Source organism: Polypterus senegalus, chromosome 2 (genome assembly GCF_016835505.1).
Source record: "Polypterus senegalus isolate Bchr_013 chromosome 2, ASM1683550v1, whole genome shotgun sequence".
Classification (NCBI taxonomy): domain Eukaryota; kingdom Metazoa; phylum Chordata; class Cladistia; order Polypteriformes; family Polypteridae; genus Polypterus; species Polypterus senegalus.
Window position 1 is genome coordinate 297,693,886 of NC_053155.1, and position 25,237 is coordinate 297,719,122.

Sequence of the window (25,237 nt, forward strand, 5' to 3'; positions counted from 1 at the left end):
AAAGGATCATTATTCAGCCCAAATCTTTTTATTTTTCTTTGGGATGTTATTAAAAGGGGACTTGCAGATCAGGCCCTATGGTGCAAGCTATTTGCAAATGACATCATGCAATGGAACACATGCAGGCCTTAAAATTAGAAAGAAATTAGATGGAAAAAAGACAGAATATCTAAAATTTAAGAGACAAGAACAAGATGGAGAGGGTTAACCTCCAGGCAGAAAGGCTTAAAAGGGTTGAAATGTTCAAATTCTGGGGTCAACAATAACAGAGGGTTGAGAGCTAGGAGATGGAAGAAGGCAGTCCGAGAAATGTTACTTATATGGGAGGAATTATTTAATAATAATTATTATTATTTAATAATTGCCATTATTAGTGTATAAATGGATATAAAGAATTGCATCTAAACGATACTGTTTTAAACGTTATTGTTTTTTCATCAGAAAACCCGATTTCCACGTCTACCTGTATTACTATAGTTTAAAGGGCACTTTTGCCACTCGCAATAGGGCGGACGCGCTGACGTATCATGTCGACTGGGCAACACAGTGAATGCGGCGTCTAGGTGGGTAGACCAAGCTATCTAAGAATATGCCTGTTTAAAAGTAAAAAAAAAAAAAAGCTATACACACCGAAACTAAAATAATAAGATGATTGACAAGATAAATATATATATTTCTTAAACAGTAAGAATAACTCCTTAAGGCGACCAAAACGATGACGTGCTTCAAAACGTCACAGCGGGGGTCCTGGGACGACAGCGTAGGCAGACGTGTTTCATTGGATTTGGGCTTCCGGTTGAGTTGTCAGTAAAGGCGGAAAAAATGTAAGTTGTGCGAATTGAATATTTCTTTATTCTGAAACTAAGACTGAGTGAAACGCATGACAGATAAACTTTCTCTTTCTGTGTTATAGGTCTAAAGTAGCTTTTAAAATTATTTTAACGTCTGATCCCCGAATGCCTTATAAAATGTAAGTACTGAATCACTCACTACCTGCTGTTCCAGTAAAATCTGTAGTGTACGTTCACTGTCCGTTATTTTGTCTCCTTGAGTGGTTTGTTATATTCAAATGAAATTTACCTATCAATTCAGGTATAATGTAAATAAAGTCAGTTTCCAATAATCATCAGATAATTCTCTGATATGCAGGGAATGTTTTGTACATTTCATGTTTATTTGCGTCTTGTTTGTTGTTTTTAGCGAAATATACCTATAATCGTTAATTCGCCTGTTTTGTGAAAGAAATTTTTTTATAGATATCAAGATATAAGTTAAGGCAATTCGAAATGAAGATGAAATATGTATGGTATCATAATGGTTATTGTTTCTTAACACAGAAGGCATCTTTTATTTATTTATTTGTTTTCTTTTTTCTTTTCCCTTAAGACTAAATGTCCCTGAAAGCACGCCATTCACAGCTGTGCTTAAATTTGCAGCAGAGGAGGTGAGTAAACTGTGGTATATTGCTGATGTAAGCTAAATGTCTATAGTGACGCCGAGATCGTTTGAATTAATATTGTTGTGTATTTCTCTCTTACCTTTCACGAGATTTATGAACAATACCTGTCTGACCCGTTAAATGATTATACAGCATCATAATATTACATATAGAGGATCTACATCTCTTCAGTTTAACCCGGTATTGTTCGGCAATGTAAACGTTAACATTATTCAGAGTAATTGTCTGTTTTTACCTGCATTTTTATTACTCTTTAATTTATTATTGTTTTTTGTATCCGTATGCTGCTGCTGGATTATGTGAATTTCCCCTTGGGGTTGTCTGTCTGTCTGTCTGTGATAGGATTTTGAAAGGTTGCATAATTGGTAATGGAAGTACTTATTTGTTATGACAATAATGTACACCAGTCTAGTATACATATTATGTATCAAAGAGTAAAAAGTTGTTTTAAAACACTTCGGTGAATTTTCACACTGAAAAAAGGATCCAGATTCAGAGAAATCCAACCTTTTAACTGAATATTTATTCTGAGATAAAAAAAAAAAGTCCTCATCAAGAAATGATTATTTTTTAACAAAAACCACATTTGCTACAATTATTGACACCCCTGCATTTAATACTTTGTACAACCTCACTTTGCCAATAAAGTAACATCTTACAAGCTTGGAGAATATAGGTCCTTTCTTGTCCACTGTCCTCTTCACCTCATCCCACATGTTTTCAATGCAGCCGTGATAGAATGTTAATTTTATGTTTTTATAGCCATTTTTGTGTTGGTTTTTAGATATGTTTTGAATCAATGTCCTGCTGGAAGATCCAGTGATCACCCAATTTTAGTTTGACAGAGACAGTCAGATTTAAATGTAAAGCCTCCAAGTATTTCATGAAGTCCATGATGCCATGTATCTTACAAGGTTCCCAGTGTATTCAGTGGAGAAATAACCTCACAACATCACAGAACCTCCACCATTCTTGACGGTGGGGCTCAGTGTGTTTTTGGTATAGCCATCCGGCTTTTTATGTCAAACACACCTTGAGTGCTCGTTGCAAAAAAAAAATAAAAAATTGTATCATGTGATCATAGACCATGGTTTGCATTTAGTAAACTCTGGGTGTTTTAAGTTTGTGATTAAATGACAGGAAATGCTTTGCAGGCATGCCTTCCAAATAATCTGTTGGCATAGAGGTGTCCTCTAAGGGCAGTTTTGGTGTCTTGGTAACCCCAGATACTACTTTTTTTTCTTTATTTCTTGAACAGTGAACCTTTGGGATTTTTTTGGTTAGCCTTTCATACCATAATGCTCACAGGCCATGGATGCAAAATACACATGGGTCCTTTTCCAGGCATGTTGGTAATGGTTTCAGTTGGTTTGAACTTTTTAATTATCGCCATAACTGTAGATATGGGCATTTTCAGGCAAGTATGTCTTTTTTGTTTTAATATATACCCTTTCCCTAATCTATGAAGGTCAATACACTTCTCCCTTAGTTTTGTTGTATGTTCTCTTATCTCTCCCATGTTGATGAACGAATAAGGGAAATTGGTCTCTGTTCCATCTCTTTTTGATACCCCAGTGAAACTGTAAGTCATGGTGTTTTGATTTGGGAAAATGGTTCAAGGGGTTCTTTAGAATAAGTGGGCAAAAATCAGAGAGAAGAGGTCCGATACTTCAATAAAATTGACTTATTCAATTATAACATAAATACATATGAATGGGTTATAGAAATAAATATATATGCTTAAAGAGACAAACTTATACTTACAATAACATACATACATACAGTAACATACATCAAAAGACCCAGAGCCATCATCCTAGACCAGTAGACTGAGGGAGCCCGCATGTCAGTCTCGTCAGAGGATCAACCCCATGTGCCTTTTATCAGATACCAGGCGGTTGCGCCTTTCCCCACGGTTGAGCGTCCAAAGAAACTGAGGGCAGAACCTTCCCTTATATACTAATTAGGTGTCCTTGCCCAAAAGCGGCCTACGTGGAAGCAGTGTATGCAGAAGTGATCAGTTTCAGCCTACCCCCTCTGTCCATGGGACACGGCGCTATTTTTTTCTTCTACTCGGCCTTGAGACTAGTGCCTGATACCAGAAGACACAGTAATATGCTTACATGTGAAAACAACTCCTTACATAGCCATGGCTGTATCTTTAGAACATTCCCGGCTGTTTTTCCCAAAACATTAGTTTCTATAGCTGATTCTGCGCTGAAGCGACTAACTCTCATCTGCTCTCTTGATTCCCCCTCCCTCTCTTTATTTCACCTTTGCTTTTTACAGAGAAAAATCCTTCCATTACACATGGATTACTGATTGAAACTTCATTCTCACTCTGATCAACATAAATATGATATACATGGTGTAAAAAGGCGCTATATAGCGCCTGACCCGGCGCAGACTGACGCAGAGGCACGTGTTAAAATAAGCACACTTTTATTTCTCCCTTCAGCCGTGGGGCACGCCTTCCCTGTGTCCCACAGGCCCAACACGGTCCCAAAAGTGCTTTAGTACCACCAAAACACTCTTTCTCCTGTTCCACCACTCCTCCTCAAGCTTAGTCCTCCTCCTCCCAACTCTGGCTCCTTCAGTAGTGGTGGATGGCCCTTTTTATAACCCACCCGGAAGTGTTCCAGGTGCTTGACCACCTGGTCCTGATTGCACCTCCGGGTGGGACTGAAGAATCGTCCAGCCAGGCTGCTGAGTCCATGCAGCTCCCCCTAGCAGCCATCCGAGCCACCAACCAAGCTGTGGAGGACTCCATCTCCCATGGAGCCCTGCGGGTGGTTGGGGAATCGCAGTTAGCCAGGGAGGCTGCCACCAAGCATCCCGGGGGAGGTACTGGACTGCCCATGGTGGCTCCCCCGGAACATAAGCAGCAGGGGCGTCCCTGCCGGTCATGGGACCCGGCTGTCCTTCACAATGGAAACAATGCTTCAATTACCCTTTGTTTATGGGAATTTCTAGGGGAGCCAGTAATCCTGGCACATGTGGTTTTGTTAACTATTTCTTGATGAAGAATTATTTTTTGTCAAAAAAAAAAACTTAAAGGTCAGATTTCTCTCATTTTTTCAGTGTAACATTAAGGTAATTCACAAAAAAGCGATTTAAAAAAAACAAAACACAACCTTTTTACTTCTCTTTCCCGGGGTGCCAATAACTGGAGGTCAGTAGTTGTAAATAATTTATTTTTGCTGAAATACCCTGATTTAATGTAACCCATTTTAATATTCTTTTAAAAATTAATTTCTGGTATAATAAACTGCTTGGTACACTTTTTTTTTTTTTTTTAAATTAAGGTTTTTTTTCACTCATCAACTCCGCGTTTGAAACAAAACCACTTGTAGGAGAATTATTGTTAGGTTTTCATAGGGATGATTAATTCCTAATTTGTATAATAACGCTGTGCTGTACTATGATACTACTTTGTTTGGCTGCTTGTTTTGATTACATTTAAATTATTCTTGAGAGATTCTACGGTCTTTTGAGTACAAAAAAACAAACACAAATTCAATAAAGACAGATAAGCTAAAAATGAAAAAAAAAAAAAATAAATAAATAAAAATTGATAGCAACTTTGACTGGATTACCTGCAGCATTAAAGGTGCATTTTAAATACATCTCCATATTACCTTAGAATCCCTAAACTGTTGCATATAGTTCTGCATTAATTCAGTGCATAGTGATGGAAATAAAAGCTTTCAAGTACATGCTTAAATACAACCCATTTTTGCTTTTTTCTGTAATTTCAGGAGTGTGGTTATATCAGCTAAGAATTGTACTTTAGCCTCTAAAGATGCACTGCCTAAAACTGCAACAATGATGGCAAGTTGCAGAGTAACCACATATCCTGCACAGGTTAGTTTGACTAGAAATGTAGTTTGCAATTTTCAAACCAGTAAGAGTTCAGTTAATTATAACACCATATCCACAGCTTATTTGACATTATTAGAGCCATGTAACTACTAGCTCAAAGTATATGAATGAAGTTCTGTATACAAACAAATTAATTAAAACTATAACCACTATAATTTAATAAGAATACTTTTATGAAAGCAGTCAGTTGGTCAAACTATAATTTTCTAATATGTGATTCAGTAGATTCCATCCAAATTTAAGTTTTTTTTTTTATTTTGACAGACATAATTAATAGTAAATTGTGCATTTGATAAGTACAGTATGTTAAAAAAAAACATAGATATATTTTTTAATGGTTCAAACTGATCCAACCAAAGCAAGTTTTTGATAACACAAAAAAAGTTTTAATGCAGTTTGTTTTTTTATGTATGTATGTTTTTTTGTAACAATTATTATAAAAAGTATACAGTATTTTTATTTTTTTCATTTTTATTACTATTTAATATTGTTTCTTTGTATCAGTATACTGCTGCTGGATTATGTGAATTTCCTCTTGGGATTAATAAAGTATCTATCTCTATCTCTCTATTACAAGTAGTATGTTCTTTAAAGGACTTGTGAATTGCGATGTGTCACTCACTGATAGAACTGTGCATAAACTTGTCAGATATTTAAAGTAAAACCCATATCACTGCAAAAAAATTTAAAGAAATGTTTAACTGACACAGGAGTAATAGACCACAGTATAATGTTGGTTATATAAAATTTATCAGTGATGGGTAAATTTGGGAAGGGTTTTCAGAATGAAACATCTCCTACATCCTCGTTACAAACATCAAAGACATGAAACTGGCAAAATAATTCTTTAAGTCAGAATCATTTTGGAACATGAAGCAAAAAGTATAACTTAAGTAAGAATTTTGAAGAAAACAAAGTATTTGGAGATGAAAAAAAATTGCCAACCATTATATCCAGTTACATGCTTATTATGCTTAAGCTGAAAAGAAGTTGAATATTCTGGCAAGACAGCTATCCAAAACACACCTCAAAATCGGCCATAAAGTACTTTAACAGGAGTGAAAGGGGAAACCAATTTGTAGACTTGAAAGTAATTTAAAACCTTACAGGACATCTCTACTCAGACAGTACATGTATGAACACCTAAAAATATTTCCAAACTAGAATAATTTACAAGACACAGTGAGAATAAATTTGTAATACAAAAAGACTGTTGGCATGTTTGCAGGCTTTAATCCTTTCCAAAGTAGGTTTTGCTAAATGCCTATACTTTTTTTTTTTTTTTACTTACACTTAAAAATAAATAAATAAATAAAATAATTCAATTCAATCTGTTACTGTGCCCATATGAGCTCTATGATACACTCCTCGTATACACTATGAAAGAAAAACGGTATTCTGTAATAGTTGTTTCAGCCTCTCTTTAGGTAGAGACTCAGTAAAGAAGGCAATTTGAACAGGATCCCCCAGCCTTTTGATCTATGTGTTAAAGTGTGTGTTGTCGATGTGGTCTTTCATCATGTACAAGATAAGAATATACTATAGTAGAGCTCTTACAGGCAGTGGTATTTTTTTGCCTTTGATAGTATAGAGGTCATCTTTTGCATTGTATTTGGAGACATTGGACAACTTTTAAAGCGTTTGCAGTGCTTGTTAAGTTCAGGGTGCTGATGCCATTGTCAGTCCTCCTCACCTCCTAAGATTGTGGGCATCTACGCACACGCTATAGGTAAAGTACCATAAGCGAGCTTTGTGGTATTAGCTGGCTAACTGAATAGTAAGAGCATGATCAGACACAGTTATTGCTGCTATTGCAGTTATTGCATTACCAACATTTTTGTACTTCATTTTAATTACTTAAGATACCCAAACCCTTAGCTGATTCTTTTAGTCATAAACAGTTGTATTCAGTATTTTCAGTACTTCTTGTTGTCTTAACCAGCCATCAGTTAAAAATGAGATACAAATGATGTAGGAGCCATCTACCTTTGCCTTGTGTATAACTGTTTTGTGTTCATCAAATATCTGTTTCAATAAAATATTTAGAATGAAATGGAAAAATGAAGTATTGAGAATTTCTAATGATTTGGATGATGATCTTGAAAAAGAAAAAAATTACAATATCAAAGTGACCAGTATTTGCATGTATATCACCATGCTTAGAATTCACACTAAAACATGGTGTACAGACAAAAACAGAAATGTGCGTACACACAAAAAATGCACATGCATAATATGTGTGTAAGCAAAGTTCCACACACCTCCCCTTTATCAATCCCAATCAATGTGAATTTTAACGCACATGCATGCGTCTACAACCCTGACTCCTTCCAGAATTTTGCCTATTTGAACATGCAAATCAATATAAATAGGCCCTTTCATGTTAAGGCAATGGCAAAAGCACATGTTAAAAAAAAAAAAAAAGCTGAAGAATTTCATGGAATGCAAAGTAGAGGTCCTTCTTAGTACGTGCTTTTTTTTTTTTTTGTTTTTTGCCTCCACTTTATTATTTAGTGATATGAGAAGGAAAAAAATAGGGACACAGAAAAGAAAAAAGGGTCTATGTCGAGATTAAAGTCAAAATGTCAACTTTAATCTTGAAACTTCCACTTTAATCTCATAATTTATTTTGTCATTAAAGCAGAACGTCATACGCTTCCATCTTAAAATCTATGTTTAGTTTATTAGAGTTTCTCAAATTCCATCGTAATTAAAGTGGCATGTTAAATGGTTTGTATTCTAAATGTACCCTGACACATATATAATATGTATACTTGACTTCATTTTCATGATGAAATGCATTAAAGCATGCATTAAACTTGTGGGCTCATGGTGGCGCAGCGGTAGCAATGAGCTGTCGCCCCGTCCAGGGATTGTCCTGCCTTCCACAAGATGCTTGCTGGGATGTGTGCGACCCTGAATGGAGTAATTTATTGCAGTAGCACTGTGTCAAATATACTGACCCTCAATTCCTGTCCTTCTGTTTTCTTTCTCTATGTAACCAGTCGCTACACAGTAAGCATCTGTAATAAATGTAAAATCGGCTGTAAGCCCAGAATGCTGATTTTTTTCAAAACATTTTAAGGAACATTGAAAAATCTTCATTATACATGTTTAATTATTAAATCCATCTATCCATCTAGGGTCGCACCAGTCCCAGCAAGCATACAATTCATGAAAGGAAAGAACAATCTCTGGATGCTACCACTGTGCCCCCCACATGTTTAGTTATTAACAGTATACATTATTTAAATGAAGTTAACAATTTTTCTGTAAAATGTAATATACATACTTTAATGCATTTCATCATAAAAATGATATGAGTTCATATTGTATATTGCATATTAGTACATTACAATACAATGATGTATACTTGATAAGTGCAATATACATGTACATATAGTGTAGATAGGCTCAGGTTGTGCAGTATTACAAGTGCACATTTTCTGTGAGGTAATTGTACTTAGAAGTACAAACAATTCTACCAAGAGCACTTGATTGACTGATTGAGTGTGTTTATAGCTCTTGGGATGAAACTGTTTCTGAGCCTCGAGGTCCGTGCGGGAAAGGCTCTGAAGCTTTTGCTGAATGGGAGAAGTTTAAATAGATTGTGGCATGGGTGAGAGGAATCCATGCAGATGCTGGTGGTTTTCCTGAGGCAGTGTGTGCTATAAATATCTCTGCACACTCAACACAACACCATGTAGAGCTTTCCCTTCAGCTGCTGTGCAGCTATGATACCAAACACAGATAGAATAGGTTAAAATACTCTCAGTGGTTCCCTAAAAGTAACAACATTAAAGCAGCTATGACATTTGGAATAGGCCATTCCATACACAATTGTTTGTTACAAAATGATTACAATCAAGTGCCTTGCATATTGTTTACAGATTTATTTAAATTTGGTGTATTTGATAAAAGTGTCCTGGATGTGAATCTAAAAAGAAAGGAAAATGACACCAAAACAATAGCACTGCTTAGACGCTGGGTGCCGCTCATTTGCAAAACCAGGCAGAAATGTGCGTACGTATCGTATGAGGCTGCTGTGAAAATGTGAGTGACTTTATGGCAAGTTTAGTTTTATACATCTCGAAGTGAGCGTGGAAACGGGTGTACGCAACATTTTTGTGCGTATGCATCATTCATAAATGCCATTGATGTGGCAGGAGGAAGCACTAACTGGTAGGATTGGAATGGCAAGCTACTGAGGCTCTTCAGGACTTTAGAATAGTGGAAATATGTGATTGTCTTTTAAGGGTGCTATTGACAGTAGTAGCTTTTTTAAAATGTTTCCTGTGTAAGCACCGTATTCCAAGCGATTGCTGAAATACTGCATAGTTGACAGTAATTATTAGTAATTAATGTGCAGAACAAAGCATACAGACTTAGTACAGATTAATTTCTTTCTGATTCATTCTATAGTCTCTTCAGAGATCTTTTGGGTTGTGAATGCAGTGTCTGTTGAGAATTGTAGGCCTGTTTGTTTTCAAAATGAATTAAGTTACAACTGTTTTAAATATCTCTAAAGAAAGATTTGTTTATAAATATATAGTAACTACCTGAGATGACAGGAGAAAGGACTGGTATGCAGAAACAAATAGCGAGATAAAGACCTTGCATGAGATCATTTATTGATAGCATTTTTGTAAGCTAGCTGCTCTCCCACCTTCCACTGTAAATTGCCAAAGGCTATATTAATCCACAGCCATACTCTCTCTTGATGTTTTTTTTTTCTTTTTTTTTCTTCTTCAATGGTCTCGGGAGATCTTTACAAATCAAAGCCAGAATGCAACCAACTCTCACTACTCTCTCAGCATGCATTACTTCCAGTATGTTCTGGTCCTTAAATGCCTCTTGTTTCAGTCCCCTGCCTAGTCTGTTCCTCCCATCCAGCAAACCACTATTCTATTATTGTGTGGTGTATTTTATGCCATTCCTCCCTGGACTGCTTCTTCCTTACCTGATAGTTGATGAATGGTTGTAAACTTCTCAGTTAGTTCCACATGGGCAAAGTTCTCAAAACGATTTTTCCTTACTTTTTTTCTCAGCTACAAAAAGTCATTTAATTTGAATCTTTTTCCTGCTAGCCATTTATCACACAGCATTGATGGAAGGATCTGCTGTTGGACCTTACACTGGCCGAGTGGTTTAATTGAAGTGAAGTGATTTGACTGTTTTTACAATGTCAGGGTCACTACTGGAGAGCATTCAGGCATACCTTATATTGAAGAGTTGTTTGCTGTCATTTGGTGGTGCTAGTGCTGTTAGACCTTGTCATAAAAGATGGGTCTGATATTTGAATGACTCGGGGCAGTATTGGAGAGCATTTAGGTGTAACTCATATAGAAGAATCATTTTCTGACCAAGACTCTAATGCGGTTAGATAGATTCCACAGTTGGCTTTTTCTCCTGAATGGCCTATCTGCATTAACTGGTCTTGATTTAAGAAAACTGTACTTCTAAATGGGGATACCTGTTCCTAACTTGAAACACCCTCCCCCTGTTGTAGAACTCCTCAGCACCTGAGCCAGGGGCTGTACATTTTAGAGGACCTTCCCTTCTGCTGTTTCCTATATGTGAAAAATTCTGCCTGCATGCTCACAGGTTTTTCAGGTTGTAACCATGTTCTGTAAAAGTCATGCACGTTGTCCAGTCTTTCCAGGTCCGCTTGGTATACTGTGGGCCTGAGGGTTCCTCTAGAAAACGGGTTCTCAAGTTCAGTCCTAGGATTCCAAAGGTTTTCATTCCAACCAATTTCATAAACAATGGGGTCAGTCCTTTGTCTAATTTGATGGAATTGTTTAATTTGCTGACATTTTTTTCTTATCTTATTTTGCATTCAGGAAAATTTGCTAGTATGTAATTTATATGGATAAGAAATTTTAGGAATTTCTGTTTGCATTTTTAACACTTATTTTCCTTTTATCATTTGCTTTTCATTTCCTTTTTCTGTGGGTTTTGCTCCCTTAATTGAATGTACAGCAAATACTAATAATTAGTGAGGAGTAGCTCAGGCAAGAAGTTCGATGTATACTGAATATATAAATATTGAAGCCGAGTCACATTCAGTTGCTCTGTGAATGTAGCCATCATTGCTCCCACACAAAATAGATTGTAAATTTAAAATTAAGGCAGGAGTTCTTGAACTACAGCTAATACAATATAACATTCTGCTTTCAATGCATTTTATCCCTTTTTACCCAGTGTCAAAAAGCTAAATGTTAATTGGGAATAATTTTATACTGTTAATATAAAACTTTAAAAACAGTAACACTGCTGATGCCTTTGATACTGTATCACATAATATTTTGTTGAATCAGTTCGCTGCCATTGGCATTACTGATACCCCTCTCATTTGGTTAACCTTTATTCTAATCATACTCAGTTTGTTCAGCTAAAAAACTCTCAATCACAATCTCTCTCAGTCACTAATGGTGTTCTCCAGGCATCGGTGCTTGGTCCCTTACTGTTTTTAATATATCTACTCCATTTTGGTAGCATTTTTAAGAAATTTGGAATAAATGTTCATTGTTGTGCAGATGATACTCAGCTCTATATACAGTATCTACAAAGCCCAGCTCTGTCCTTCCTCCTTTCTGCCTCAATGATGTTCCCCCCCCCCTCCAATTACCTCAAACCTCAATAGCTATAAGACAGAGGTTCTCATTGGCTCCAAGCCCGCTTTATCAGAATCTAATAGTTCTTCACTTAACATTGATGGTACCTCAGGTTAAGAGTTTAGGTTGTACTCTGTCTTGGGTTTGATAGTACTCTGTTTTGATACCCATATCGATAATGTTACACGGTCATCTTTTTTTCATCTCTGTAGTGTTGCACGCCTGTGACCCTCCCTCACACTAAACAGCACCACTATCCTTACTCATGCGTTGTCACTTCCTGCATTGATTATTGTAATTCTTATTTCTTTGGTCTTCCACATAAGCTTCTCCATAAACTCCAGCATGTTCAAAGTTCAGCTGCCTGTATTATAACTCTGACCTCTTCCATTCAACACATTACTCCATCTGTTAAGCAGCTTCATTGGCTGCCAGTAAAATTTTGCATTGATTTTAAAAATCCTTTTACTTAACCCTTCAAAGCATTTCATAAGCTTGCTCCATTATACCCTGCTGACCTGATACATGTTTATACCCCCAACTGCAATTTTAGGTCCTCCTTATTTGGTCTCCTCATCCTACCTACACACCTGATCACAATGGGTTCTAAGGCATTTAGTCATACTGCTCCTCATCTATGAAACTCACTACCACAAAGCATTCAGGATATTGATTCCATATCCCTTTTCAAACCCTGTCTTAAGACTCACCAACAGTATTTAGATTAGCTTACACTACATGACAGGCTGTATTCTTATTTGCTTTGTTCATTTTCAGTTCCATAGATACATGCATATGTGTATGTTTACATGCATGTTTCCTTACTGTTGGTTTTATGATTTTTATTGTTTGTACAGTGTCCTTGGGTGTTTAGAAAGGTGCTTTAAAATAAAATGTATTGTTGTCATTGTTTATTATTATTATTATTATTATTATTTTAGTATTATTAGTATTATTATTAGTAGTAGTATTATACAAATACATTGGTTGCTTGTATCATGGCACTACAATTTCATTTTTTTTCCATCCTTCCGAGTCAAATAAAATGGGAGTAAATGCATGTAGCAGAAAGTCCAGAGCCAAAAAAACACAACAATCCTAATATCACTGTGCACATGCTCATCACAGTTTACAATGAGAATGTACAAACTTCATACAGGTAGAGATCAGTATATGAAGCCAGAATTGGTGATCCATTAGTTGTGTGTCACCTCTTGCTGCTCTCTTATATAAGCACATATGAAGCATTGCTGTATAAGTGGTTGGAGATTATTTGAAAGTTTTGAAAAATTGCCATGTTTTTATTAGCAACAATTGAATGTGCTAGTGTGAATGTGTGCATACATATGGTCTGTAATGGAGTGTTAATCCATCCAGAGTTTCCTGGTTTTAGCCCAGAGATGCTGATGTAATGAAAAATTCAGAGCTCTGTATAGATCAATGTACCTTGTATTAAAGGTATATGATTAAAGGAGCTCAATTTTTTTTTTCTCCTGAATTACATCTGAATCAATATATCGATTCCCAATCTGCAAGGATATGATTTCTATGTGTATGGTTGGGTTTATAATTCATTAATGCTTAAGTATACTTCTGCAAAATATGTTAGAAATTTAAAAAAACATGTAACTGAGATACAAATGTACAAGTGTACATGCTATGCCACTGAGAAATATGCAGAGTCTATGTGTGCCGAATAGGTTCCAGGGCAGGAATCAAACCTGGAAGGTGCCCCAAAATATTGCTAGCCACAGTCAAACTTACCCAAAGCAATCAGCTCCATAGTGAACAGGCTAAAAATTAAACGTGGCCCTTTATTAAAATGTACAGTGTAAACGTAATGGATACTTTGTGTAGACATTTTTTTCCTGTATTGCCCACATCTTTACTGAAGTAATTGATCAAAGTTTGCGGATGGTTTCATTGACATTGGACGAAAAAATCATCTTTTCCAAAAAATACCAATATAAAGCCTACTTTATTATTTTATATTGGTGAAAATGTGGAATAATTCTTGTTTTGTTTTGTTTCCCCACCCCACTTTTTAGTTTAAGGTTCCAGCAGCAACAAGTGCTATAATAACAAATGGTAAGCTTTTAAGATTTTACTTGTGAAGCTGTCCTTAAATGTAGTAACTGCATGGACATCAAATATATTAAATTCTACTACTAATAATACATTATATATCTTTCTAATTGTATGTCATAGTTTCTGAACATAGGCACTGTCTTTGTGCAGTTTGTATGCTCATCTGTCTGCTGGGGTGTGCTTTAGGTATTTGGATGGTCCGTTCACATGGCAAATATGTACAAGTTAGTTTGAAGACTGAGCCCTAATTGGCCTTATATGGAAATGGGTAACTGTCCAGCCTTGCTTTTGATTTTAAAATGATAGGCTCCAGTTCTTGATAATTCTAATGGCAAATGTGGGTTCAGAAAATGGACGGATGAAATTTTATGTTATTATTATTATTATGCAATATTTAGTAACCTACTAATTTTGTATAAATTATTATTAACATTACTACTACTGCTATTACAGATGGAATTGGAATAAATCCAGCTCAAACAGCAGGTAATTTTTTTCATTTTATCTCACTTTTAACTTTTTTTTTCTTTTTCCTATAAGTGCCTTGGTCATACTTCCTTTGTAATCATAATTACAGAATATACTTATCTGTCATTATACCTTTTAAAATGTTCCTTTGTTGTTTTTAAATTACGTTTGTCTAATCTAATTGATGATGATTTCCCTCTGGGTCTACAGCTCCATCTTTTGCAGTCGTTTACTCCTGTGGTTGAAAGAAAGCACCTTTACTTCATGATGAATGTAATGAGCTTTTTGCATTCCTCGTAAATGTCATTCTGTTGACCACTACCCTTTACCACAGATAATGGATCTTTTTATATGGCTTTATAAAGCTAATGGAACTTTTTTCTTCTAGGATTGACAGGCCATTATTATATCAAAGATATTAAAATGAATCTGTTAGGAGCTCTGTTTCATATTTTCACTGCAATTTGTTTTTTTATTTTTTTATTTTATTCTCTCTACTAATTGAGAAACTGGATGTTCTGATTTTTATTTCAAATAATTTAAATGTTGTAATAGATTTTAAAATGTCCCATTTAGCATCTTAAATCACCTATGTAAGCAAAACTGAAATGGTTTTCTTCTATGTCGTCTATGATTGTGTGAGGATGTGATGATATATTTGATGTTAGTGTTTTACAACTATAACGCAGCAATCTCTTCAGTATCATATTACATGCAAATATGTTTCACCCAAAAATTCAGCTAAAACAGGCAACTCAAAATGCATTACAGAAAAGTTTTTGATACTGCTTGTGCCAGTAAGAAATTCATTCAATACAGAGAAATATCAATACCAGTTCTGAGTTCATTTGTAATTTTAAGATAAATGAAAAGCAAAAACTAGTTTATTTGATGTTTCCTTCCAGTTTAGTGCTAACAATTTTCTTCAGACTTTAAGTGCATTTGATGTGTTTGGCTTGTTACTTTGCAATCCTGTTGCACTGCTTTGTGAACAAATGATGTTCTGATTGTGGTAATAAGTTGCTTATTGTTGTGAATTGAAAATAGTGTGGGCTTCATTGTAATTATGCTTTTTTTCCTGGCACTTATTTATGTGTTTTAAATTTCACAGGCACTGGTAGATGGCAAATTAGTCCTGTTTGCAGCATATTTTTTATTTTATTAAATACCTTTTTAATATTAATGCAGTTAAAATTCTCATTCTTTCCTGCATAGTTTCTGATAATAAGAACTGTATCTTGTAACTCCAAGTTTAAATAGGCAAGCTCAGCAATGAAGTTACATTTGTTGGCGTTTGAAATCTCTCAACATAAACAATACAGTGTATAATTATAATGCACATTTTTTGACTTTATTGTATATAGCTGGCAGTGGTTTTGCTGATGTAATGATAGAGCAATTTGTGGTAGAGTATGGATTTCAAAAACATGCATATTGTTATTAAAACTGAAGTATTTGTGTGCACCCATAAAAGGATAGTATTTATAATGACTTTAAAGGCCATTTGCCAGGCTGCCATATGCCTTTTACGCAAAAGTGTCTTCTGTCTAGCCATTCTATAATTAACGCCTATTTAACATAGTGCTGCTGAGATGGTCATTCTTCTGAGAGATTCTTCCATCTCAGCAGATGACTTTTGAAGCTCTTTTAGAGTGACTACTGGGTTCTTGGTCACCTCCTTAACCAAGGAACTTCTTACCCGGTTATATAGGAAGAGTTCTGGTAGTTCAAGGTTTTATATCCTTAACCTGATCTATGCCTCACCCTAATTTGATTCCAGATGTCTACAGAGAGTTCCTTGGACTTTATGACTTTGTTTTGGACCCAATATTCAATGTGAATTGTCTGACCTTATATATACAGGAATATTTATGATGTATAAATAAGAAATTTTAGGTGTTGAATTTGAATATATTTGCAAATGTTTCTGAAAACATATTTTCACTTTGTCTTGGTGGTTATTGAGTATAGGTTGATGAGCCAAAAATTACAAGTTTGTCTATTTAAAGTTAAATGTACAACACATTAAATTTGTGCAGAAAGTGCAGGTGTCTGGAAACAATGAATCCACTGTTTTTTGGTTTTTTTTTGTCTGTCTGAAACGTTATTTACATAGGCACTATTTAGTAGGGTGTTGGGTCTTATGCATTGTAATACATCAGTCAAATTCTGTAGCTCTATTTCCCTTGATATTCTTTAAGCACACCAATTCAGAAATAGTCTTACATTATTTTATATGTCTGCTTCATTTATTTTTTTTTCTTTCTCAAAATACTTGCACTGCACCTCCTTTCTTACTTGTGTATTTTGTCATAGTACTCACAATAATTGTTTTCCAAATCTAAAGGTTTTTTTTAATTTGGTTTGTTTTCCCAAAAAAGGGAAAAAAACTCATTCCTGGCAATCATAATGTTGAGCATGTACTTTGTAAGAATAATCTATTTGTAGTATAATAGTGCCAATATCTTATTTTTAAATTCATCTGTTCTTATAACAAATAAGAGATGATTATATATCTCTATTCCTGTGCTCTGATGTGACATGGCAACTCCTTAATGAATAAATTAATTTGGTTGGGGAAGAATTTATAACGTGGGCTGAATGAAGAAAGTGGCACATTTATGCAGATAATATTCATATGCAAGGGACAGACATGTAACACCCACGCAGGCAATAATTGTTGCCCATCTGATGTTTACAACAGTTGTTATAATCGTATGGTTCACCACCATGGCTAGACCCTGAAATTGAGAAAGGTTGAATTTTTTCTTTCAATGTATTTGTTGTGGATTTCCTTACATTTTAATGTTTTTACAGTGCATCCGGAAAGTATTCACAGCGCATCACTTTTTCCACATTTTGTTATGTTACAGCCTTATTCCAGAATAGATTAAATTCATTTTTTCCTCAGAATTCTACACACAACACCCCATAATTTCAACAACATGGGTTCAAGTACCAACCTGATTTCAGTCAGTGTGAAGTCTAATAAGTTTAATTCCTAGCTAAATTATATATCTTAGGATGCATCACTTTAGTACCTCTATTGAAACAAAGCAGCCACAATCCTGCACAGCACTGGTTTGGGGCAGGCTTTGATTGTGAACCACTTAATGCTGAAAAGTAGGTTAAAAAAAATAAATTGATGGATACATTGAATTTATGTCTCTGTTATTAAAGAAAATCTTGAGATGAGACTATTGCCAAGAGATTTTTTCAAGTTGGACTCAACCATTTGTGGTTGATGGCCCAAGGCCACTGTCCTCTCACCTCTCATTCGTGTGAATGCTTTTGTCCGACTCACTTCCTGCTTTCTCAGCACTTACAAATTTGTAACCTTTTCCTCATTTTAAGTCGTTTATGAAAAGTCCTCAGTTTCATCCTTTAAAGTAGCTTTTCTGGACAGTATTTTATACATACAATCTATTTGTTTCCTTCATTGTAGTCCTTTTCTGGGCAATAATTTTTTACATTCTAGATGACACATCAACAACTAAGCGAAGAAGAAAGTTCAGCCCATTGAAAACATGCCCAAAAGAGTTGGAGAGAAAAGAATTCAAAAAAGAACAATAATAATAAGTGCAAATTAGGAAAATAAGGAAAGTAATAATCAGCTCAGACCAAGTGGAATTGAAAACCTACCATATGTCCAAAAGTATCGCACTTTACACGAAATTTGTCTGCAAGACACGGACAAAGAAGTTTTCTTAGATTTCTGTATGAATCCGAAAGGTTACGCTCTCATTTATAATAAAGACGGAGATATCAAAGACAGAGTTGGTATTCGTGTTTATCCCAAAGCAGAGCACAATTCAACGTTACTGACTAATAATTTGTCTCATTCTGATCCTTTAATCTTTCCTTTGCTTTTCCCAGATGGTGAAACAGAATGGTCGTATAATATGAATCGCACGAATTCAGTTAAAAGAATAACACCCACACAATATTTTGGGTCAAAATTAGCCATACGTCCCAATGTTTTTAACACACTTCTGTCATCTCAACGTCTGTCGCGACATTACATTATTAATGCGTATGTAAAAGTCGAAGCTAATCGTCTCCTCTTTATTAAATCGAATCAAAGCAAATTCTAGAACGGAATATATGTAAGGTCTCATTGATCACGTTCAAAATTCAAATATCAATAGTTCCAACAAATTCAAAGTAGGTAAAGCAGTAATATTACTATCATCGTATCAAGGTAGTCCGAGAGCATTGCAACAGTTATATCATGATGCAATTGTGATATCCCGAACTATTGGTCAGCCAGATTTATTTATTACAATGACTTTCAATCCATATTGGCCAGATATTTGTTGATTCTTGAGAACAATGCCACCGGCTACTTTGGCTCTGGATATTCTGACTTTTGTAAGTAGATTTTTTTTATGAGAAAGTCTTAGTTTTATTGAAAGAACTCTAATCGGTGTTCGTCCAAATCAGAGCATATATTTGCACGATAGACTTTCAAAAACGGGGTTTGCCTCGCATGCATTTATTGGTTACTTTGCAAAATAAATTATTAACTGCTGATGATGTAGATCGGTTTGTCTGTGCTGAAATTCAAAACAGAGAAACCTGTCCTAAATTATGATACAAAGTCGTTAAAACATGTCTCACGGACCTCATTTAAAAGATTCACTATGTTGGGACTCAGAAAAAGTGTTTAAAGAAATCACAACACACTTGTCATGGAAAGAAAAATGAGTGGGAGATCCGCGAAATGACTGGCGTATAGCGCCCACCCGAGGGTTAGCGAGCAAAGCAAACAGGGGGCAGAACCCCCTGGTATATATGTGTGTGTGTATATATAAATACACACACACACATACACACACAGAGTTAGGTCCATAAATATTTGGACAGAGACAACTTTTTTCTAATTTTAGTTCTGTACATTACCACAATGAATTTTAAATGAAACAACTCAGATGCAGATGAAGTGCAGACTTTCAGCTTTAATTCAGTGGGTTGAACAAGAAGATGGCATAAAAATGTGAGGGAACTAAAGTGTTCTTTTAACACAATCCCTTCATTTCAGGGGCTCAAAAGTAATTTGACAAATTAAATAGCTGGAAATAAAATGTTCATTTCTAATACTTGGTTGAAAACCCTTTGCTGGCAATGACAGCCTGAAGTCTTGAACTCATGGACATCACCAGATGCTGGGTTTCCTCCTTTTTAATGCTTTGCCAGGCCTTTACTGCAGTGGCTTTCAGTTGCTGTTTGTTTGTGGGCCTTTCTGTCTGATGTTTAGTCTTCAACAAGTGAAATGCATGCTCAATTGGGTTAAGATCAGGTGACTGACTTGGCCATTCAAGAATTTTCCACTTCTTTGGTTTAATAAACTCCTGGGTTGCTTTGGCTGTATGTTTTGGGTCTTTAACCATCTGTATCATGAAATGCCGCCCAATCAGTTTGACTGCATTTAGCTGGATTTGAGCAGACAGTATGTCTCTGAACACCTCAGAATTCATTCGGCTGCTTCTGTCCTGTGTCACATCATCAATAAACACTAGTGTCCCAGTGCCACTGGCAGCCATGCACGCCCAAGCCATCACACTGTCTGACTCCACCGTGTTTTATAGATGATATATATACATACATATATACACATATATATATATGTATGTATGTGTATATATATATGTATATATGTATATATATATGTATATGTATATATGTATATATATATATATATATATATATATATATATATATATGTATATATATGTGTATATATATATATATATGTGTATATATATATATATATATATGTATATATATATATATATATATATATATATATATATATATATATATATATATATATATATATATATATATATATATATATATATGTATATATATATATATATATATATATATATATATATGTATATATGTATATGTATATATACTGAGTTTGTATACATGAGGGTTCAGCTTCATTGTGGTTTGTAAAAAGAAAAAAGATAGTAAAATATTTTTGTATATTGAAATTTGCATAAAACAGTTACTCTTAATTAATGGGAAGCCTGTATAACACAGCCATAAAGCAGATGCAGTTTTCTTTTAATTAAAAGTAAATGAGAGCCTGAAAATTATTAATTGGTGCGGTGTTAATGTTTTGTTGGCAGTCTAGTTGTGTTTGTGGTTTTTATTTATTTATTTATTTTGGTTTTGTTTTTCACTCCCTGGAGATTTGTAAAAGTATGTAAACAACTTTGAAATAAATTACTGTTTAATGATGTACATTTCCACCTTTATTAACATTTCTCTTATTTCCTTACAGGAAATGTTTTTCTGAAGTATGGATCAGAATTGAGGATTATTCCCAGAGACAGAGTTGGATGGTGTTGAGCACTGGATTTTTGCTTTTTAAGACACTTTTATTTTGGAATAATCGTTGGCTGCAGCCTCACTCATACCAGACATTATAAATTTACCATTTAAAATTATGTTAAAGACTGGAATGTCCTCGGAATCCCTGAGTATCACCCTAATATGTCAATTGGCAGATGTAATTTTGGAATCGAGTACTTTCATATTTTGTTATGTATTCTATCATTCTGTTTCAAATATGATATAATTTCCAGCAAATCAAAAGTTCACTTGTGAACTTTAGGATTTCTAATACTGTCTCTTCTCTTTTTTTAAAACATATTATTTAATATGTTAACCAAGTGTACCCTACAGTGTGGCTTATGTACAAAAACATTTATATGGACTGACCACCTGTCCAGAATTGGTTCGTGACTGTTGCTACTTGGACGGGCTTCACCTTCTAGGACTCCATACTTTGATGTGGTAGTTATTTAATTTATGTAATGGATGGTTGAATGGATTTGTACAAACCTTGTCTTACTGTCAAAGAGTTTGTATATTTCTTTTTGAAGTCCAAAATTAAAAGTGATGAAATGTTTAAAATATTTTGTTACTTTAACATTTTTTCAAATGTATTTGGTACTTTATTGTGTAAATGTTAATATAGTGCATTATTGGCCTTTAATTCTTCATGAGGTCATAATTTAAAATGATTTCAATTCATTTTTGCTATGTGCACTTAAATATGTTTATCATTTTGCAGAGCTTTGATATGATTTAATAGGGATAGAGTAAAACTGTTAAATCAGGTTATAAATGGTTAAGGAAGAATTAAAATATATTTCAGTATATATATGATGTATTTTTTTCCCCCAGAATAAAAACGTATTAAATTAATCTATTATCTGAAACAGTTTGTAATATTTTCTAGTCTGCAGTGACCAAAAATCCTTGAAAGAAAGCAGAAACAAGATTCTATTGTAGATGTGTCTGTTTGGTATTGGGTAAGAGAAGTACTGTTAACATGGACAGCTTGTACTTTGAAAAGTGGTTTAGACAATTATTACTAAAATACATCAGTTAGGAGAACTTTGATTGATGTTATACTATGCTAATGTTCCAGCACAATTTAATATGACTCATACTGAACGTATATTTGACTAAATGTGTCATTGTTATCCAGTTTAAAATCATTCTAGTTTCTCAAATCATGCTAAAGGTTACTAAAGTTACAGTCATATGATAAAATAAGTACATGAAATGTGTGGTGTGTTTTTTTTTTTTTTTTTTTCCTTTGTTTTTTTCTTTTAACATATGTGGACTTAATCAAGGTTTGATCTTCATTTAAGTAGTATATTTAGATAAAGGTGATGAAATTTCGGGGGGGACAATGAATGTTGGATTTGCAATCATTTATTCCATTAAAGATGTTATATGCCATGTCTGTCTCTGGGATAAGTAAGTCCACCCTTGGCTTTAATAGCTGGTTTTTCCCCCTCAACTCTGTGTTTCCTAGACCTGTCTAGCAGTCTCTGACATCAGCTGGGAGAAAATTTTTCTTACTCTCCCATGCAAACTTCTTTCAGCTGTGCAGTATTTGAGGATGGTCTTGCATGCACAGCCCACTTTAAACCCCATCACAATAAGTCAGTGGGATTCCAGTTTGGGCTTTGACCTGGCCATTACAGAGTATTAGATTTATTATGATTTAGTTATTTCTTGGTGAATTTACTGGGATGTTTATGGACATTTGTCAATTTGCAATTTGACGTGCTTCAGTCTTCTGAGAGGTGGTCTCATATTGTCCTAAACCACCCTCTGGTATACCGATGATGGAGAGCTGCCACTGCCCTGAACCAGAACTTTTCCACCACCATCATGCTTTATAGTTAGTATCGGGTTTGTTGAGTCAAATGCAGTATTTGGTTTTTATCAAGCATGTATTCTGATGCTGTGACCAAATAACTATCCTTGGCATCTGACAAAAGCACATTGTTACAGGAGCCCTGGGGCCTCATGCATAACGCCGTGCGTAGAATTCACACTATAACATGACGTAAGCACAAAAGCCAAAATGTGCTTACGCACAGAAAAATCCAGATGCAGGAATCTGTGCATACTCCAACTTCCACATTGTTCCGCTACATAAATCCCGGTCAGCGTGAAAAATAACACACGTGCACGCGCCTGCTGTCCCGCCCCAATTCCTCCTAGAATTACGCCTCTTTGAATATGCAAATCAATATAAATAGCTCTTAAGCTCAGACTTCTGTGAAAAGACAAGGGGAAAATAGAAGAATTTCAGCGAATACAAAGTGGTGGCAAAGGAAAAACATACTATTTGTTGATTTAAACCGTGGTATAATCAACAAAAGGAAGTTGATCGAGTGACATAGCATGTTGGAGAAACTTGAAAGCTCAAGTTCACAAAGTGGCACAGTGCCCGAAATAAAAAAAGAAGTTGTCAGATATCAAAGTCACTGTGAAAAGGCGAGTCGTAGCCCATATGAAAGCTTATTGGGGTACAGAGGAAAAAAAAGGCACACAGTGGGGGGAAAAGCACGAAATGTCAACTTCAGTTTCGAAATTTCCACTATAGTCACACAGTTTATTTTGTCATTAAAGTAGAACATCATAAACTTCATCTTAAAATCGTTTAATTAACTAGTTTCTCAAACCACATCGTAATTAAAGTAGCAAGTTAAATGCTTTGTTTTGTATTTGTTCTTCTATGTGCTCTATGTGTGTGAATCACTATGTGCTTCTTAAACTGTCTCTCTTCCTCCGACATTACATTACATTCGTGATATTACATCACTCTGAATAACTAAAATACTGAGATGTATACGTGATATCATTTTCATGATGATAGGAGTTAAAGAACGTTATTAAACATGGGTTTTACGGTGGCGCAGTGATTGTGCGCGACCTTCGAGGAAATAATTTATTGCAGCATTACTCGGGGCGGCCCTGGGCAGAGAAAGAATCGTGGCCCCTTCGCCCGCCAATGTGAATATGGTATCTTATGCACGGCGCATGGCCACATCTGTTGTGGACACTGCATAGCTGCCTCGTGCTCATGACATAAACGTTTAACTTTTGCCGAAATTTGCCGCTGCGCTTTTAGCTGTGTCGTTATTTTCTCTTTCTGTTTTATATTCAATATATATTGGCTTGGCGGCCCTGTGCAGGTGCACAGTTTGTACATGCCTAAGGCAGCCCCTGCAGTACTGTCTTTTTCAAACATACTAACCTCCAATTCCTGTCCTTCCTTTTCTTTCTCTAAGTAACCGATCGCCACACAATCAGCTCTGTAATAGACGTTAAGCCATCTGTAAGCTTATAACGTTGATTCTTCAAAACTTTTAAGGAACATTGAAATATCTTTGTAGTATGTGTTTAATTATTCTATCCTTCACGCCAGTCCCAGTGAAGCATACAGTGCGAGGCTGGAACAATCGTGAGCGGAGCACCAGATCCTTGCTAGTGTAGCAACACCGTGTACTTTCATTATTAACAATATAGATTATTTAAATGAAGTTAAAGTTGTATCTGTATAATAAACATATTTTGCCGCATTTCATCATAAAAATGATATCGTCATCATATATAAATACGCGTTTTATAAAGTGGCTCAGGTTGTGCAATATTATAACTGTAGTGCAAGTTTACAGTGTGGTGATTGTACTTATAAGGAGCAGTTGATGGACTGATTGAGTACGTCATCTTGGGATGAAACTCTTTCTGAAACCGTGAGGTCCGTACAGGAAAGGTTTGAAGCGTTTGCCATGTGAGAAGCAGTTCAAATGGGAATTATGGCTGAGGCAGCGTGTGCTTGATGCTGTATACCGATAATTCTCTTTCCTATCAGCTGCTCTGAGTGGTGCAGTGAGAGTAATATGGAAAAAGATGATCTGCTGTCGCAAACCCTAACTGGAGCAGCTGAAAGAAGAAGGTGCAGTGAGAGTAACAACATTAAAGCAGTTATGGTATTTGGAATAGTTTGACCATTCTGTGGACCATTATATTGTTACAGGTTAATTACAATCAGATGCATTAAACTAATAAGCAATATGCAGTTAACTTTAGTGTATTTATAAAGCTGCGTCAGGGACGTGGACCTGAAAAAGAAAGATAAACCACACAGGAACAGTAGCACTGCTTTGACGCTGGGTGCCACCAGTCTGCAAATCCGAGCAGAGAAGTTGCGTATGAGGTACCGTGGAAATGTGCATGGCTTCATGCCAAGTTTAGGATTTATACATCGCGGTGGAAACGTTTTTACTCAACATTTTTGTGTGTACGCACCGTTTATCCATAAGGCCCCTTGGTCTTTGCCTAGGTGTCAAACTTTAGTCTTGCTCCAGTGTTCTTTCTGATAGCAAAGATTTCCTAA

General features: G+C 35.3%; 1 protein-coding gene across 2 annotated transcripts; it reads left to right on the forward strand.

Moving 5' to 3' along the window:
• The first annotated feature begins 745 nt into the window (after positions 1–745).
• On the forward strand, positions 746–22,281 carry ufm1 (ubiquitin-fold modifier 1). Of its 2 annotated transcripts, none has more exons than XM_039745821.1 (6): positions 746–824; positions 914–970; positions 1,387–1,444; positions 14,007–14,046; positions 14,500–14,532; positions 20,810–22,102. In XM_039745821.1, coding segments are annotated over exons 1-6 (258 nt in total). In that variant the 5' UTR covers positions 746–822; the 3' UTR covers positions 20,878–22,102. The 2 variants fall into 2 exon arrangements, with proteins under 2 accessions (XP_039601755.1, XP_039601754.1); XM_039745820.1 differs by lacking the exon at positions 746–824 and adding an exon at positions 5,218–5,323 and having other exon boundaries at positions 946–970; positions 20,810–22,281.
• The last annotated feature ends 2,956 nt before the right edge of the window (positions 22,282–25,237 follow it).